Source organism: Hydra vulgaris, chromosome 06 (genome assembly GCF_038396675.1).
Source record: "Hydra vulgaris chromosome 06, alternate assembly HydraT2T_AEP".
Lineage (NCBI taxonomy): Eukaryota > Metazoa > Cnidaria > Hydrozoa > Anthoathecata > Hydridae > Hydra > Hydra vulgaris.
This window is the reverse complement of record NC_088925.1, coordinates 24130343-24150000: the sequence shown is the minus strand read 5'-3', so window position 1 is coordinate 24150000 and position 19658 is coordinate 24130343. Positions and strand designations below refer to the sequence as shown.

The 19658-nt window shown below is 27.2% G+C and overlaps 1 protein-coding gene across 2 annotated transcripts in view; it reads left to right on the top strand.

Annotated features, from left to right (window-relative positions):
• The window catches only part of LOC100197993 (ras-related protein Rab-5C), a 40612-nt gene that overhangs the window by 7722 nt on the left and 13232 nt on the right, over positions 1–19658 (top strand). For both annotated transcript variants that reach the window (XM_065799663.1, XM_065799662.1), the window contains 4 exons: positions 1883–1966; positions 11512–11589; positions 12588–12661; positions 16909–17031. In XM_065799663.1, the coding sequence (XP_065655735.1) occupies positions 1883–1966; positions 11512–11589; positions 12588–12661; positions 16909–17031 (359 nt within the window). The remainder of the gene's footprint in view (positions 1–1882; positions 1967–11511; positions 11590–12587; positions 12662–16908; positions 17032–19658) is intronic.

The window sequence follows — 19658 nt, the reverse complement described above, 5'->3', positions numbered from 1 at the left end:
TATATATATATATATATATATATATATATATATATATATATATATATATATAAGGGTGGGTCAAAAAGTATAAAGTTTTAGCTGCACAAATCAAACATACTAAAAAAGGTGCTCCTCCATTTCCTGAATAAGATAGTGTAAAATTTTTGAATAAGAAATATTTTTAGTGGTCCCAACTGACCCTTGAATATTTAATGGGCCCCTACTATTATCTTACAAAAATTGTTTCAAAAGTATGTCAACCTGGTATTAAAAAAATATGAAATTTTATAAAATTTTCAAAAATAGTCGTTATTTTTTATAAATATAACTATTTTAGATTTTATTGCATAAAATTGATTGTTTTCTAATAATTTTGAAAAAAGGTAAGTTTTTCAAGGTTTTTTTTATAAATCTTTTTTAAAATAAAAATTTTATAAAAAATAACAACTGTTTTTTATAAGATAATATTAGGGCCCATTAAATATTCAAGGGTCATTTAGGACCACTAAAAATATTTCTTATTCAAAAATGTTTATACAATCTTATTCAGGAAATGGATGAGCAACTTTTTAAATATGCTTGATTTGTGCAGCTAAAACTTTATACTTTTTGACCCACCTTAGTATATGTGTATACAACCCTCGGAATTAGGGTTGGCGTTCGGCAATGCTAACCTAACTGCCGACCTGAAAGTGTTTGAGGTCAGCAAAAAATTGCCGACCTCGTTTCTATGTTTTATGGTAAAACCTTTGTATCAAATAATTTTTGCCAACCTGATGCTGACCTCTAAAAGATTGACCTCATTTTTCCTAATTCTGAGGGTTGTATATATGTATATATACATGAGGAATTAATTGTTAGAAGCATCTTTATGCTTTAAATAGGTGCATTCATATTAAGTATATACATGAAAGATATAGTTCTATTAGTAAACATACCACTGTTTTACTTTCCTGCTGTAAATTTAAAGTTGTTTGAAAAATATTATTTATATTTTTTAAATGGTTTAAACCATTTGGTTTAAATTTATTTTTATTTTAAATATATTAAATTTATCAACCCTGAGTTTAGTGTTCAAAAGTAAATATATCATATAAAAGTTAAAAAACCCTTGTTTTCGGGTGGACTGAAATGTTACATGATTAAAACATTTGGACCCTAAAATATTATTAGATGAAATTCAAAATCTGTCAATGAATTAAAGTTTAGTATAAGATAGTAAAAAAAATTTATTAAGTCATTGCCCTCACATTTGGGGTAGCTGGGATGTTCTTTTTGGGGTTTTTTTGTTCCCAGGCTCCAAGAAGCATTTCTAATGGGACTCTAAGGCTGATTTATGCCTTTTTCTTCCTATAGCCATTTATATACTATTTTATATTTTTGAATATTGTAATATTTTTTTAATGGCGAATTAACTAAACTAGTTAATTCCCATTTGACATAAGCTTAAGCATACTTAAGTTTGTAGTTTGTGTAATGGTTTAAAATGTTATTTCTAAAGCATCAAAAAATCTTATCTGTGCCACTGACTCAAACTGTGACATTAGGATAAAGAAAAAGTAAATATATTGAGTAATTCCACTGTATTTTTTTTTTTTAATATATAAAAGGTATAACTTTTTGTAGCTGAGTTATTTCAACAATGCAATATTACCCCCAATTATTTTAAAATTCTAAAAACTATAAGTGGTAAGTAGTTAACATAAGAACTAATCTTGCTATTTTTCTCTTTCGAAAGTTTTTCAAGTACAGTAAATAATTTTCTTTCTAGCCCCTGTTTTATATCACTTAAATATTATAAAATACTGGTCTTAAGACATAAAAAATGATTTTTTTAATACTTAATTGTATGTAGCCGTATTTATTTGTATTTTATATTTTATTAAATTGATTTTTTTAGGTGAATCTGCTGTTGGAAAATCAAGTTTAGTTTTAAGGTTTGTCAAAGGCCAATTTCATGAATACCAGGAAAGTACTATTGGCGGTATGCTTTTTCATTATTAGATGACGATTAAAAAAAATGCAATTTAAGCTTTACATTAAAACATTTAAAAAAATATTTCTGCAGTTTAATGTACACAGTATAAATTAAATATTTTTTTATCAAATATATTAAATGCTATAATTTTTAATTATTTTATTGGTGCTGCTTTTGAATATATATATATATAATATATATTTTTTAGCATCAATAAGTATTTTATATTTCTTATTTTTCTATTTCTCTTTCCACCATTTATTTCTACTTGCTATAATTTTTTTTTATCATTTATTTCCACCATATATTTAATAATTGATGAAAAAGTTGTTTGCACTATTTAAAAATTCTTCTCTGATAAATTATAGGAAATTTATATATCTAAATTAACATACAAAACCACAAGTTTTCTTGTGTTAAATGTTAAGATAGGGTTTTTAAAGTTATTATTTGGGAGAGCTTGAACATTCAAGACTATTTTAGGATTTTAGGATTTAGACTTTCTGTACATTTATACTATTTCATTTATAACTAGTAGAGAGTTTTCTATCAAAGAAATATGCATACAGATGATTCTTTTTTTAAAGTAAACAGTTGATATGCACTTTAGTGTTACATTATTTAAAAATTGGAAAAACTGTAGTTGAAAAACATAAATCTTTTTTTATTATTTTTAAAATAAGAAATGAATAGTCATGTATTGTTGTCTTGTAGAAGGCCTCCTTGGTAAAGATTTTAGGAGTAAGTAGAGTTTAAATTAAAATAAAAATAGTGAAAAGAATGGTTTGAATAAATAAAATAATTAAAAATAAATAAATAAACTAGTAAAAAAGTATTTAGTTGAATAAATGAACAAAAAAAATTTTTGTTGCAATTTAAAACAAAACGCTTTTATTTTTTTGGCAAGCGCTTATTTATGAACTCACTAAAGTTTTTGCGGGCATGTGGTCAAGCAGGAAAAAGACTTAAGTGCGAAAGTGCTGGCTAAACAGAGACTGTATAAGAAAGTTAAAACTTCAGAAATTTTTGTAAAAATATCAAACTTTATTTGATTTATTGTTTCTCACACATTTTTTATAATAAAAATAAATATTCATAAAAGAAACTTTTCAAATTCATTTTTGTATATAGTATAGGTTTTTTGTTAAGTATCATTTATCTTAAATTAAGTAGTAAATTTATATAAAATTAAATTAAATTGTTTTGAAAAAAAATTTTAAGTTAAATTTTTTGAATTATAATAATTAAACATGAACTTATTTTAAAAAAATTTATTTTAATTAAAAAGATATCAAGAAATATAAAAGTCTTTAAACGTTTCTTAATTAAGTTAACAGAGTAATATTATTAAATGAATATATCTAAACAACGAAAGCAAAAAATTAAATCGCTGAAAAAATTTATTCTTCGGTACTTAATCAATAAGAGCAATTACATTTTTATTTTACCATAAATAATTTTTAAAAAATTGTTATAAGGTGCAAACTATATACAAAAAGTTAGGAAGTATAAAGAGCTACTTTGTTGACATAGTGTCATGTGTGTGCTGTTGTAGATGCTATTTCAAAACATTTATTAATAAAAGGACTTAGTATAAAAAACAGAAAACTTTTTATGAGCACTATCTTCATCAATTATTAAACTCTCAGGGACATTATCTAGAGTGCACATAATCACGCTCGATGGCAACTTATTACAATTTCACAAGCGTGAATTAACATGCAGTTTTGATATTAATTGGTGATTTTTTTTATTGCAAGTCCTATAGCCTTGTACCCCTTCTCCATTCAATAGGCTGGTGCAGATAAAAAATCTTTTACATTGTTTCCTGCCTAGGATGATGAATGCTGGATCTTCTTTGCTCTTCTTATGGGTTGTTGCTTGTACCTTCTTGTTAGTGGCTGAAAAAATAAGTTCATGTTTATTATAGCATAAGAAATTTGATTTAAATTTTTTTTCAAAACTAATTTAATTTTAGATAAATTTACTATTTAACTTAAGATAAATGATACTTAATAAAAAACCTATACTATATACAAAATTGAATTTGAAAAGTTTATTTTATGAGTATTTATTTTTATTATAAATAACTGCTGTTCAAAAGCTAGTCTGCTAATCAGAGTCATTTTTTTCATATTTAAGAAATTGATGCAATAAGAACTTTCTGACAATAAGGTCAGTTACAGATTACTAGATTTAAGGTCCACATTTTCTAAATTGCTTGTACTTTATCTCAGAAATTAAGTTCTAGAAACTTAATTTATTTCTTGTATTTGCTTTGATGCTAGAAAGAAATTAAGTTTCTAGAACTCTTTCTAGCGTTTGCTCTCATACATGGTTACATCTCTGATCTTATTACTTTTCCCAAATATAAGACAAATTTGCAAAAAACTTTTCCTTTAACTTATCTTTTGAATCTAATGACCATACAGGTTGTTTTTTTTTAATATTAGTTTAAATGTATAGACATGTTAATCATTTGCTAGATATCCATATCACTCCTTCTTTTATTGCTTAAATTATTTTAATCTTGCGAGTTCCATTGTTTCATCAACCAAAACTCAATCTTGTGGGATTTGTCACTCAGCTAAGTTGCATTTGTTTACTGTAACTGTTCCTTTATGCTCAAGCCTTTATTGCATAGTGTCTTTAAACAAACATATACATTAAGCTTATACACAGTTCCACTAAAGGTAGTACTCAAAATATCATTTTAGTAGTTTAGAGTACAATATACCTGCAATAACATATATACATTATATTACAATATATGCGATAACAATATACATTACATTTTTGGAAACATTTGAAGTTATAAATTTATATTTGTTTATATAGATGAATGTTAAATTCTTTTATGTAAGTCAAAACTTAATCATGCTCCTATAAAATTTCCAGTCCAAAATCCAGAAATTTTTCGATGAAACTGATTTGTTTACAGACTGACAAAGAATGAAATCCAAAACTTATAGATAGTAATGATTTTTATATTGATACTAGTGAAGAGGTTGTATTAACTGATACAAAATTACTGGTGAAGAGATTTATTAACTGATACAAAAGTAGTGGTGAAGAGATAGTATTAACTGATACAGAAGTACTGGTGAAGAGACTGTATTACCTGATACAGAAGATGAAGTTTGGGGTGATTAATCTGACAAAATTGATTTGCTAACTCAACATAACAAACTTGTAAAAAAATCACTGAAGTCAGGTTTGGTATGAAAGAAAAAAAAATCCAGATGATATTCAAAAAAAATATCTTCATTATCAGAATGGTTATGAAATTGACGATGATGTAAGCATTCTTGAGCCTATTTGGTATGTAAAACGCTTTTTATACTTATACTTTAAAAAAATTTGAGAAGTTATGACTGTCAACAAGTTTGAACAAATCAATTTGTTTTTTATTGCAATGACAACAATAAATTTAACAAAGAACACGAAGATAAACTATATAAGGTGCAACCTTATGTCAAAATGTTGAAGGACTTTTTTTCAAAACTGAAACAAGAAGAAATGTTATGCATTGATGAACAGATTGTTCCTTATAAAGGTAAACCATCTTTATAACAGGACAAGCCAATGAAACCCAAAATATGGGGATTTAAGATTCACGTTTTATCAGAAATTGGTGGTCTAGCACACAATTTTGAAATTCATACTGGTCCTATTGATTTGTGTCCTGGGCAACCAGGACACAAATCAATAGGACCAGTATGAATTTCATACTGGTCCTATTGATTTATTTCAAATTATTGATAATAATTTGAAAACATCAGGAAACATTGATGAATTTATTAGTAAAAGTATCAGGGCAAAATCAGCGTAATTTATTACTGTCATCATCTGATCACTTTGAGTGGTCATATGATGAAAGTAATTTTACCCCTCTATTATCATTATAAGGAACAATCTTTTCATCAATGCATAGCATTTCTTTTTGTTTCAGCTTTAAGAAAGAGTCCTTCAACATATTGATAATAGGTTGCACCTTGAATAGTTTATCTTCATGCTCCCAATTTTTTAGGAAGTTATATTCCTAAAAGGTTTAGTACATGACATCATTGATTTATTTGTTTGTTTAAAAAATTGATTATTTAAACAAACAAAAAATCAATGGCATCATATACTAAAACTATAAGGAATTAAAAGAATAAGTTATCAAGTCTGTATATTGCGGCGTATATCATAAAGACTTTTTAGCCGACAACACAATGGAAAAGGTGGGTTTCAATTAAAACAAAAGTTAGTATTTCTTGGTATGCATTTCAATGCATGTGATAAATAAAATAGCCCAGCGCGATATTTCACGCTCATAATACTGAAACACGTTAGCAACAAGCGTGGTTATGCGCACTTAGCATCAAGTCTTCGAGAGCGATATTCAGAGTTGGAAATTGGTTGCGATTGGGACCATCCATAAATTACATACGCAAGTATGGGGACGAGGTCACTCAAAAGCGTACCAGTGCGTACAAGGGAAAGGGTGGGTGATTTTTTGTTCGAATTTTTTTCATGTGAAGCCCGGGAAATCAGACGAAAAAGCTTTGGTATTTTAGTTTATACATTAGTCTATCTACCAGAAAAAATATGTTGCTGCAGCTTTAATATTAAATAAAAACAATAAAATATTGCCATTTACTAAAAGTTGACGCCATAACATGACATAATATAATATGACGACATTGTTTTCTATTGGAGTTGAATTAACATACTTGATTTTGTACATTCTAAACAACAGAAACATTTTTAATTCAATTTAAAATAAATATTAGTTAAAAATAAAAAATTAAGGATATTTCTTTTATTTACCAAAAATGTGTGAAAAATTAAAAACAATAAAGCAAAAGAATCTTACGTTTTTACAAAATCTTGTGGATAAAAACTTTTGATTTTAAAAATTCAATCATGTTTTAGTTTTTTAATTTAAATTTTCTATTCTCATTGGGACAATCATGTTTTAGTTTTTACAATCATGTTAGTTACATGTTAGTTACAATCATGTTTTAGTTTTTTAATTTAATTTTTTTATTCTCATTGGGACGTTTTGAAAATAGTAAAAATTCTATTCTATCTGTTAGCAATAATGACTTCATAACTTTCCATTCATTGTTTGTACAAAACAGAAAACTGCTTTCTAATTTAAACTGAATGCACGATTTAATTATTATTCAGTGAATAGTTTTTTATATACTTAATTATATACTTAATAAATATATAATAGGCTTATACTAATATAATATGCATAAGTGTAAGTATATATATATATACTTATACAAATAAAATATATAAATAACTTAAATACTGGCTTATATTTTGAGAAATGCGTTTGTGAGAATATTGACGTTATGTTTTTCCTTTTGTTGTTTGTGAGCACGCTTCCAAAAGTTTCAATTCAAAGTTACATATAACAAGTACATTTGTTATACATATTGTTTATTGAAACTTTAATTTTTAGTTTCGTTTAGCTTTAACTTTTTTAATAAATAGACTTTAATATAAGCTTAACTGATTTGAAGATATCAGTGAAAATATTTATTTTATTAACTTATATTTGACAAAAAATATTTGATATTCCAATGTTTTGATGTTTTTGAATTTTAAGTATAATAGTCATTAATTAATAGAATGTGATCAAACCTGTACAAAATTGAAGCTATAAGTGAAGTTTTAGTTATAAATTTTTTACGCAAAATATTTTTAAGATATTTTTAAATATTACGCTAGATATTTAATTTTTTAACATTTAAGTTTGGAATATATATTGAAGTTTTGCAAGTTTTGATATTTTATTACATGGACTTTAATGCAATTTTAATTAAAATTTCTAGTTAAGCGAAGTTTTTTGTCAAATGAACAGTAAAAAACTGTTCGAGTTGACGAATGGTTCGACTTAACTAGAGTACAATTAAGCAGATAATATGATAAAGTTCAATTAAAATTTAAATAAAAAACATGCTGAATATAACTTTCAATAAAAGAAATAGATCCTTTTTAATTTGGCGCTTTTTTTGTTTTTGTTTTGTTAATTCACCTCCCCAAGCCTGAGAAGGCCACTACAGACGAGGAGGCTACTTAGTTGTGGTTATAACCCACTCTCAACTCTATAACTCCGAAACAGGAATCTTGACGAGCAAAGCTGCTGTGCGGAGAAACAAGTTGAGCACGATACTACCAGGGGCGTGGTGGGGATGGAACCCGGAACCTCTCGCTTATAAAGCAAGAGCTCTACCACTACACCACTACCACATGCCACATTATGCTGCATAAATTAAAATTAAAGTACATCACGCATAAGATATGGGTGACGTACTCTATTACAAATATAACTTCTTTATTTAACAATATGCAAACTCTACTGTTTAAACATATTTTGACTTTAGGGAAAAAACTTTACTAAAATTATTTTCTTTAAAATCAACATATTTTTTTATTCCTCGCAAGTTCTTCAGACGAGCACAATTTTTTACTCTTATAACAAAACTAACGAGCGCTATTTGTCACTCCCTGAACGCCATTTATTGGGGTGTTTCACATGTGTGGAGCGATCGCTCCCGCTTCATCACAAGGCCTGCATTTATTTTTGTGTTTTAATCAAAAAAGTTTAGCTCAAACATTTTTTATCATTCTTTTAAATATGAACACAACAAGAACACAAAATTGTTTATATATGGAAATATGCTGGCTTTAGAAACTATATAATTTCTGAAGTACAAGTTGTGCAAAAATTTATTAAACTAAATAAGTAGTACATTTTGATGCGAAGTTATCTAGCCTGCAACACAATTACCAAAAAAAACATGAGAATCAGTTTTAAGAATTCCTTGAAAATTTATTTGATATTTCTCAAAACAATATTGAAGCAAAAATAAAATCAGATAAAGATATGCCAAGATTGAATGCTGCAGCAATAAAAGATTTGGCTTTTCGTCAAGATCAGAGAACATTGAAGAGAGGTGTGATGAGCGAAAAGTATGACATTGATATGAAAAGGGTTGAAAGGAGAATTAAAGGGTATATAAGAATGAGATCTTATGTAGAAAAATGCAGAGTTGATAAAAGTTTTAGATTAGATTGCAAAATTGATTTGGAAATAGATGAAGTGGTCTCTCATGACTCAGATGAATCTGAGGGATCAGGTAAATTATATCTTAATCTTTAATTCAAAAATTTTTAAATAATTATTTTTAATAATGGTTTAGTTAAACTATTATTCACTTTTCGTTACTTAGGTTCTGCTGCTTACCTGTCTTCAGTTGCTAGTGACAGTGATTTTCATTTTACAAAAAGCAATGAAAATCAGCTTCCAACACACACAAAGGTAAAGTGTCAAAAACTCTATAAGCCTGGCTGTTCAGAAATAGCAATAGAGTTTTGCAGAGACAAGCTTCTATTAGCTATAACACCTGTTAGTGTTAAATGCGAAATAAGCATTCACTCACAAGCAATGTTTCTAGGAACTGTTATTAAAGCTTTAGAGGGAAATATTTATGATTTAAATATATCTAGAAGCTCAATAGCTAGAAGTAGATTCAAGTATATTGAAGATTTAGGTAAGTTTTTTTTACATTCAAAATATTAAAACAAAAAATAATGGTTATAAGAAGAGAAAAAATCTTTTTTAATTTAGAAACCACCATCAGATCGAGCCATTACGAAGAAATATTGGGAAAAAATTTGATCTTGCACTTTGATCGTAAGTTTGTAAAAGAAATAAAGGAAAAGTTAAAAAGGAAAGGGTTACTACATCTGTTTCCATTCCTGAATTTAATATAAAAAATGATCCCCTACCTGGAATTATAGCTGTAGAAAGCACTAAAGGAAAAGATCAAGCTATTGTTATTCAAAACATTTCAGAGTATTTTGAAATAGCAGATAATATAATTGGAGTCTGTATTGATACTACATCAAGTAATCCAGGTTGACTAAATGGAACTATAATAATAATTAGTAGAATTCTTAATAAGTGTTTGTTTTGGTTTATGTGTTGTCACCACATTATGAACTCCATATAACTCATGCAATACAGGTAATCACAAAAGTTAAATCTAAGGGTTTAAGCAAATCTATGTACTTAGCTTTTCAAAGACACTGGCAAATTTCTTATCAATCTGTAAACTCAAGAACTCCAGAACTAAAAAAGTTTGATTGGAACAAGCTGGAAATAGGTAGCAATCTTTACATCTTGGCAATAACAGCTAAAGATTATGCGATGTATTCGTTGGAAAATAAAAAATTTTCAAGAAAGGACCATATTCACTTTGTAAAATATTTGGCTTTTTATCTTGGTATTGAATCTGATAAACTTAATGCATTTAAAATTTATCAACCTGGAGCTTGTCGCGAAGCAAGATTTATCGCTGATGCTTTTTATATTCTTACACTAGAAATGGTATCCACTATTGTAACCCTTTTACCTGATAAAAATGTGTGTCTATTGTTGCTGTTTGTTTTCTCCGTAGTACCTTAAGTCAGGAGACGCTCAACACAATGTACTTAACACACGTACTTAACGTTCTGTAACATGGATTTTAATGCTTTTAAAGCAGTATATATTCTCAAAGATGGAATTTAATGCAGATGTTGGCAATGCTTTGATTAAAAGCTTTCATAAACATTTGTGGTATCTTTCTCCAGAAGTAGTTGTGTTTTTGCTAGTTGACTCTCACTTTTGTCAAGTGTGAAATGTTTGTCAAGTATCAGATTTCTAAATCATTAATTTTCTTTCCAGTTCCATAGCTAGAAAATGTAGATATGGAAAAACATAATCCCATTTTAGTTTTACTAAACAGCAAGCTTTCAGAGCTCGTTACTGCTGATAGCTGGCTTATATTTATATGCCTAGGAATTGTAAATCAAGTTAAAGATTGGGTTCATTCCTGAAAACTGAATCAGTGTTTTTGAAAGTTTTGTTAAAGGACTTAGGTGTAACTAACGGCTGCGCTGAAAGAAACATTGGGATAATAAACAACTTTTTTAAATATTCTCAAAAAGAAGAACTGTCAAAATATTGATAGTGAAGAGTAGAGAAAAGAAGTAATAAAGAAAGTAACTCAAAAAGAACTTATGAAAATTTAAAACTTTCTATATAATGATATTGAAATATATTTATGAATAAAAGAATTATACTGTCAGTTATTTTATTTTGATTTTTTCTAGCTTAAAAAAGGAAGATTTAGGAATTTTACAGTAGGCACTTAAAATGATCTGAGAGCAATTTTTTAGTATGTATTTATCTTTTACCTTAGTATAGACAAGGAATTTTGGGTGTACAAGAGTAGTTAATAAAAAAAAAATTTGTTTAGATATTTTTGTGATAACCTAATCTTCATGTTTTCCTAACTCATACAATTTAAAGTTTTTTAAGTCTTGTGTCAATTATTATCTCTTTAACTCATTGTATTCTGTTAACTGAGAACTTAAATAGTAGTTGCTTTCAGCCTTGCTGGTAGTGAATTTATTTAAAAAAAAAAAAGTTTTACCTTAAGTACATTTATCTATATCTTTGCTTTAAGTTGACAAAAATAAATTTAACATTTTATTTTTAGCTGCATTTTTAACACAAACAGTTTGTTTTGATGATACTACAGTAAAGTTTGAAATATGGGATACTGCTGGCCAAGAAAATATCTTTTCAACAATGTTTTTACAAATAATATAATAATAGTTACTATTACTGTTTTAATATGTGTGTCACATCATAAGTGTGTCACATCATATGGGTGTCACATCATATGTGTGTCACATCATATGTGTGTCACATCATAAGTGTGTCACAACATAAGTGTCATATGTCAACATCATATGTGTCACATCATATGTGTCACATCATATGTATGTCACATTATATGTGTATGTTGTATTATGTATTTATGTTGTTATATATTTTTGTTTGAGGTATTTTAAATCTATCTATATAAACGTAAAATAAACTTTGTAAATTATTATTATTTGTTACTATTGCTATTGTATTATTGTTGCTAACAGTCAAGACACATGAATTAATATTTTTATTAATATTATAATTATTGATCTAGCTCTAATAGTAATAGTCTATAGCTCTAATAGTCTATAATTTGTTAATTAAAGTATACTATTTAAAAATTTGAGCTTTTATCTTATTTTGATTAGTTTTAGTTTAAATTACTACTTTAAATTACTATTGCAAGCACCAGAAATTTCAAAATTTATATTGTTTTTAATCTTTAATTGCAATTCATCTGTTAAGTATACAGTTTCTGTGTTAAATAAAATGTCCAAAATATCTTTTTTTTTTAATTTTATTTTTTATATTCACCTCCTCAAGGCCGAGAAGGCCACTACAGAGGAGGAGGCTACTTATTAGTGGTTAATAACCCTCTCTCAACTCTATAGCTCCGAAACACAAACCTTGACGAACAAGGCCGCTGTGCGGAGAAACAAGTTGAGCGCGGTACTACCAGGGACGTGGTGGGGATCGAACTCGGAACCTCTCGCTTATGAAGCGAGCGCTTTACCACTACACCACTACCGCATCTATAGGATTCTTATTCAAATTTGGCAGACGCAATAGAAATCAACAAAAAGTTTTATCAAGGTTACTTAGATTTAATGTATCGTTTTTTCCATAACTTTTTTTTTTAACGGTATCATAGTTTAGCACCAATGTACTATAGAGGCTCCCAAGCTGCTATTGTTGTATATGACATAACAAATACGGTATGTTGTTTTGGCTTATTAAATGTACTGCGTATTTTTTTGTTATTATTAAATTTTTGGAAGTTAAAGATAATTTAAGATTTATTTGGTTTGTAAATTTATAATAAATGATAATAAAAAATTCTGATTAAGTTACTACTATTACTGCAATAATTTACCACAAAAATTAAAAAAGTATTAGGATTATTTTTTTAAATGTATCATTTGTATTATATTTGTGTATTTTGTATAAATAAAGTTTAATTAGTGACAATAAAATATCAATAACAGTAAAGTGTAATTAACTACAGTAAACTCCCACCTATTTAAATTTTCTCAAAAGATTGCAGGTTATATAAATCAGGAAAACAAGATGAAGGAAGCAAGTTCCAAAAGACTGATGTTAAAAGGAAAAAAACTAGACGAATAAGAATTTTTGGAGCACTTAGGAACAATCACAGTTAAAGGATGAAACTTAATTGAATGACAAGTAACATAAGAATGAATTTTAGTAGAAAAGCAACATTCCAATGATATGCTAATGGTTAAAGGTTGGCTGCAAGACGAGGTCCAACTATGTTTACAAAAAATGTGTACAGAGGAAAAGACATCAAGTTGGGAGCAAATCCATTTGCCAAGGTAGGAATTGAGGGATGTTTGCAACACTGATAAGTTTGGTTTATTTTATCAACAGCCTCCAATAAAAAACTTATCTAAAAGGTGAACAATGTGCAGAAGGAAAATTGTGCTGTTTGTTTATAATTAGAAGGGCAGAAAAACTACAATGTTTCAAAGGTATCAAAAGCCTATCTTGTTAGTACAAGTCAAAATAAATCTCAAGATAGACTCTAAAATCTTTAATGGTTTTGTAAGAATACTTGACGCAAAGTTTAAAGCAATTGAATTAGTATTTTTACCACCAAACACAACCTCCAAAACTCAACCAATGGACAGGGAGTAATAAAGGCATTGAAGGCTTTTTATCGCACAAATGTTGTGTGGCGTCAGATCAAATACATTAATGCTGGTAAAGCTCTGGATTCCAGTTTAATCAAAGATTGTACTGAAGTTGATGCAGATATAGATGAAGAGTCAAACAATTTGCTTTCCAAAGAGTCAATTGAAGAGTCAAACAATTTGCTTTCCAAGAGTCAAACAATTTGCTTTCCAAAAAGCCAAAACTTTCAAACATGCAGTAGAATTATTTGACTGTTGGTCACTTTTTATGAAAATAATGACTTCAAAATCTGACAATTGCTAAGCTTAGTATCGAAGAACCAAAAAAGCAATCAAAAATAGGCGATATTTTTCAAAAAATTGTAAAGATTTTATTTTTATTTTCAATTTGTTTTTTTAAAGAAGGTAAAGACTTGAACAGCATCTTATTTCAAAGTTTTTCTTCTTTTTTACTCTCTACTTCTGTTAAAATTTGATAGTAACTTGAAATAGGTCACTTTAAAGAAGATTTTCAGTTCTTCAAACTTTCGGTTACTCGAAGTTAATTCTTGTTCCCCTTGGAGGTTTGAATAACCAGGTATTTTACTGTAATAAGAATTTGGAATTAAAAAAAAATAAGGCACAGTGGAAGTAGTAAAACATTTTTTATGACTTTATTGCTAATGTTACGTTGCCACACTACCTCCATGCAAATGAATTTAATACTTTTTGTAAATATTGTTTTATGTTTAAAACATGTATAAAAAAAAAATTTCTTTTTTGGTTTTTAGTTCTAGTTTCAGTTGTGATTTAGGTTTCAGTTCCAGTAAATAAAATGTCTAAAAAATGTTCTATTCACTTCCGGTATCTTCAAAATACAGTAATCACTTGTTGCTTTATCAATGCAATATTGTGCTTAACAATACACCAACATTCTCTACCGCAAGTGCAGTAGTAATACAGTTTTTACACCTTTTGTTTGTTTTGTATAATAACATTAATTTTAGAAACTAGCTGTTCAAGAATGTTTTTATAGGCACCACACGGTTTAAGAACAATCGGGAGTTGCCTTGTATTTTAAAAAAAATATTAACCTAGATCTTTAAAGAAACAAATACTTAACAAAATACATAAAAGTTTTTAAAAATAAAAACCATTTTATATAAAAAGTTATTATTATCATTTTTTAACAATTTTTTTTATATTCATATCATATCAAAGCACTTTTAAAACTTATTCTGCTATCCTTCAATTTATGATATAATACCATAACTGATAAAGTCATCTCAATAAAAGTATCACTAATTGATTTATTAATAACAATGTCTTTGTAAGTAATTAATTAGTGCATTCACTAAATGGTAAAAATAAACAATTATTTGAAATTATATCATCACAACTGAGGTAATACAATTAAGCACTGAATAATCAGTATCATCTAATTTGATATTGAGAGAGATGGTTTTGTATTGTATGGTATAGCTTATATACTAATGTCAACACCATCAGTATCAGTTCAATAACACATGCTATCAGTAATAAAAAGAATCTTATAGTATTGAACGGTTGCATATTGGTGAGAGAAAAAAATGAAAATGTGAACTTGAATTTATTATGAACAAAATACAAGGAAATTTCAAAACAATAGATGTAGTTAATAGCCTGTGCAAATGCAGGGAATTTAGAGCCTTTGTCTGGGAATCTCTTATTTAGTTCTGATAATAAGTCCTTCCAGAGTTTCACTACTGATTGGTTGCTTCTCTGAGTAAGGTGATTGTTTTTTCTTTTCTCAATAAAGTTGATCAGTTTTCATCATTTTCCACAGTGACATGTCAGTTTGGATGTCTGTGTTTGATGATAAAAATACTGATAATTCTTAAAAACTGATTTTAGAGCTGGAACAAAAGCTTCAAAGAACAGGATCTGTTGATATATTGGTATGATGTTCTTCTAATCGTCGCCTTTACCATGTAAGTAAATGCAATGCAATGCCGTGTTGAGTTTGTGATCACTAAATGTAATAGAGCTGTCTTCTTTAGTCATTAAAAATACTACTATTTAGAGCATATTTCCATAGGCCATATTTGATACCTGGTCAACAACACACATTTAGTTTGGTATTTTTCTTAGTAATTCATTGTCTAAAAGTGTGTTGTCAAGTACTTATGCAATGTTAACATCAGTGTTTTTGAATAGATGCACTTTGAATTTGAAAATTTTCTCGTGATATATAATCTTGCCAGATTTTGCCATCTAATATAAAGGATAATATCACTGGTATGTACGACTCATTTGATTTGATATCCAGTGGCAATTTGTTACGGTGACCTGATAAAGATCCATGAACTCTTTTTTCATAACTTGATGCATAGTTCCCTTTTTTGAGAAGGTCATTGAATGTTTTATCATGGCGTTTGAAAATATTCGGTTCATAAATCTTTTAAAATTTTCAGAATCGGCTAAACTGAATGACAAGCACTCAATAACAATCAAAGTAAAAAATTTCAAAGCAAATTAAAAAGTTTTAAATCAAAGTAAAAACATCTGGTGGTTATGTCTGATGAACTACTTTATTATAAAATATTATCTGATGATTATATCTGATGAACTACAAAAGCATATCTGATGATCATATTTGATGAACTACTAAATAATGCCAAAAAAATAAATAATCTTGAAATAACCACTTTTTTGTAACCGCTTTTTTTTATAGAGTGGGAGGTTTAAAACCTCCCTTTTGGATATAGAAGGAACTGCCTTGATTAGGTTTGGTTCTTCCTCTGCTTGTGATCTTTACTTGTCTTTTTGAAGTTCATTTAATAACTTTCTTAAATGTGTTTTGTAAGCCAGTATTATTTGATTGTTTTGTGGCAAACTTGTTTGCACAAGTCTGATACTGCATGATCCACAGCACTATCCTTGACAATTTCTATTGTACTATATAAATCAATTTTATAAATCTTAGATATTAGATGAAGTTATTATTATACGATTAGTTACTAATCGTTTATAAAAATAAACTACAAATTCTCGTTAACAATTTAGCTGCAATACCAAATGATACCATCAATACTAATATAATCGATACCTTCAATACCAGTATCACCTGATCTCAATATTGGTACTGTAAGGTATTAAGTAGATTCAATTCTGATTATGTTGTGATTAAATGCAATGTGTTAGAATGCAATGGAAATTAAAAAAATACATTTTATTACTCTACAAATGTTTGCACAAGAATTTATTATAATTAAGAATTATTCTTTCAAATTATTATTATTATTAATTTGTTAGTTATTATTATTTGATATTAAATTCTTTTTTTGTAACAGGATACATTTTCAAGAGCAAAAAGTTGGGTTAAAGAATTACATCGACAAGCTAGTGCGAATATTGTTATTTCTCTTGCTGGAAATAAAGCTGATCTTGGAAACAAAAGAATGGTAGACTATGAGGTAGTTTTAGTAATAAAATTTTAAAGTATTATTTTAAGCAAGTATAACTGTGATATTGGTATAGTGATATAGTACCAGCTTCATAAATAAGAAGTTCTAAGCTTGTTCCTCACCCCACATGTAGTAGTACAACGCTTAACTTGTTTTTCTGCACAGCAGCCTTGTTCCTCAAGGCTCATGCTTGTCAATGTTAGTTTTAAAGTCAATATTAGCTTTAAAATATAAATACTATTTGTCAATGCTCATGTTTTGAAGTTCAAAGATTTGTAACAATGAAAAGTATTGTAACAATGATATATAAAATTAAAATTTGTAACAATGAAAAAGTATTGTAACAATGATATATAAAATTAAAATTAATAAAAATGAGTATCCTCTTGACATTAGTGATCTTTTTTTTTTATTACCACAAGGTTTTGAGAATAACAAAGAAGTTTCAGAACTTTTGAGATTCCAGTTGTTAATTTTTTAATTATTAACAACTAGAAATAATAATGTTTTTTATATGCTTTAATGTTAATTCTATAAATTATTATTAGATTATTATTACTTATTATTAGATTAATAGCTGTAAATTTCATTTTGAATTCTAACAAAAAAAAAATTGTTTTTAAGAATGATTAATAACTTAAAGCATTAACAATTAAGTAAATTTCTCTATATTTACTCTTTTGCAATGGTCTTTCAACCAAATTAAATGTTATTAAACAATTTTTATTAATAATATTTTAAAAAATAATTTAATAAAAAATGAAATGAAATATGTTACTTATGTTATTTAATCTTAAATCATCTAAATCATTTTTTAAAAATTTGATAAGTTGTGTAAATACCAGCAGACCTTTAAAAAAAAACTAATTTGGTTGTAGCTTATAACTGCTTTTTTTTTCATACTCTCTGCTAAGCCTGTATATATATTCATTTATTTTTAGCTCAATTTTGCGCGTTTTTTAAATAAGTATAAATTTTTATTAACATTTGTATGCAGGAAAATATTGTTATGAAATCAAAACAAATCAAGTTAATGTTAAAAAAACACGCACACATATATTGTGGTGTTGAAAATATCTTATAGCTTTGTAAATAGTTAGGGGGCTTCTATAGCATTATAGAATAACCTCAACACATACCTGGAATAAATACTATAGATTCAAATCATTTTATAAATGTGCAAGATTTTGAGAGTTCTCGTAGAACTCTCATTATTTTAGAGAGTAAATGCTAGTTAGTGTAATAATTTTAACAATGAAATTAGCAATAATATAGTTAACAGTGTAAATCCGCTTTGTAATGCTACCAGAAATACAGTAACTCTTACCTTAATTGTTTTGAATTGATTTTATTCTGTTTCTTTTAACTGTGAGCTAATGATCCATAAAATAAATTTCTGAAAAATCATAAAAATTTACTAAAATAAAACCATATTTTCACCTACTACTAGTAGGCGAGCTAAAGTAATAATATAAGGTAGTGCTAAAAAAAATCAAATAACAATGAGTAGACATGTTTTAAATATTCCTTTCAAATAAAATTTATCCTACAATCTTAAAAATGATAAAAGTAAAACTAAAGGAATAATAATAATAAAAAAAGATTATAATAAAAAGTTGACAATCAAATTTGCAAATAAGATAAAATAAGAAATATATAATTCTTCTAATTAAAGATTAAGGGTTAAAGAAAATCTTGTTTAATCCTAAACATTTGAAACAATTTAATTTGTTCAAACCTGTTTCTCCATGCAACAGGATTGTTTGTGTTTCAAAGTTTAGGGTTGAGAGAAGGAAAAAAAAAATTAAAAATAGAAAAAAAAAATTAAAAATAAATAAACAGATGAATAGCTTTATCGACTGTAGTCTTCTTAGATACAATATAAATCATCTATAAAGTAGGAAATATTTCATTAACACCTTGGAAGATGATAATTGATAATTCTAAAACTCGGTATTGATAAATTATTAATAAACAGAATATATAATTAGAATTAGTATTTCTAATTATAATAAACAAGTTTATGGAGATTATGAAGATTTATATAAGTTTTAATAGGAAAACATGACACATAATCATTTTAGAACCTCATCGTAGGCATATTGACAACATAAAAAAGTGCGGTAAATTTAAAGGTTAAGTGTTTCAGAAAAATAATACTGATGGCTGGAACAACAAACTAAAAAAAAATCATTATAAATGACTCGCATTGCTTTAAAGTCATGACCTTCTATAATATATGAAGTCATTTTAATAGTTAAGGATGCCTTTAAAATGTGTTTCTTTACAAATCAAACTATCACTTGACTGCAACAAAAAATATCATTTTATAAATTTTTAATGATTCTGGAAAAGAAAAAAAGGTTGAGCAATGATCTTAAAAGGTTGAGCAATCTTAAGATTTTGAATAGGAAGCACTTGCAAATTTATAAGAATATTTATATCATTAATAAAAAGAAGTGGTCCTAAAACTAAACCTTGTGAGATGCCATTTTAGCGCTTCTTTAAATCAGATTTAGTGCCATTAATGGATACAAACTGTGTCCTGTTTTGGAGATATAAAGTAAACCAGTTTAGTGGGATGACTCTGATTCCATAGTATTTCGATTTTGTAAGAAGGATGGAGCGGATCTACA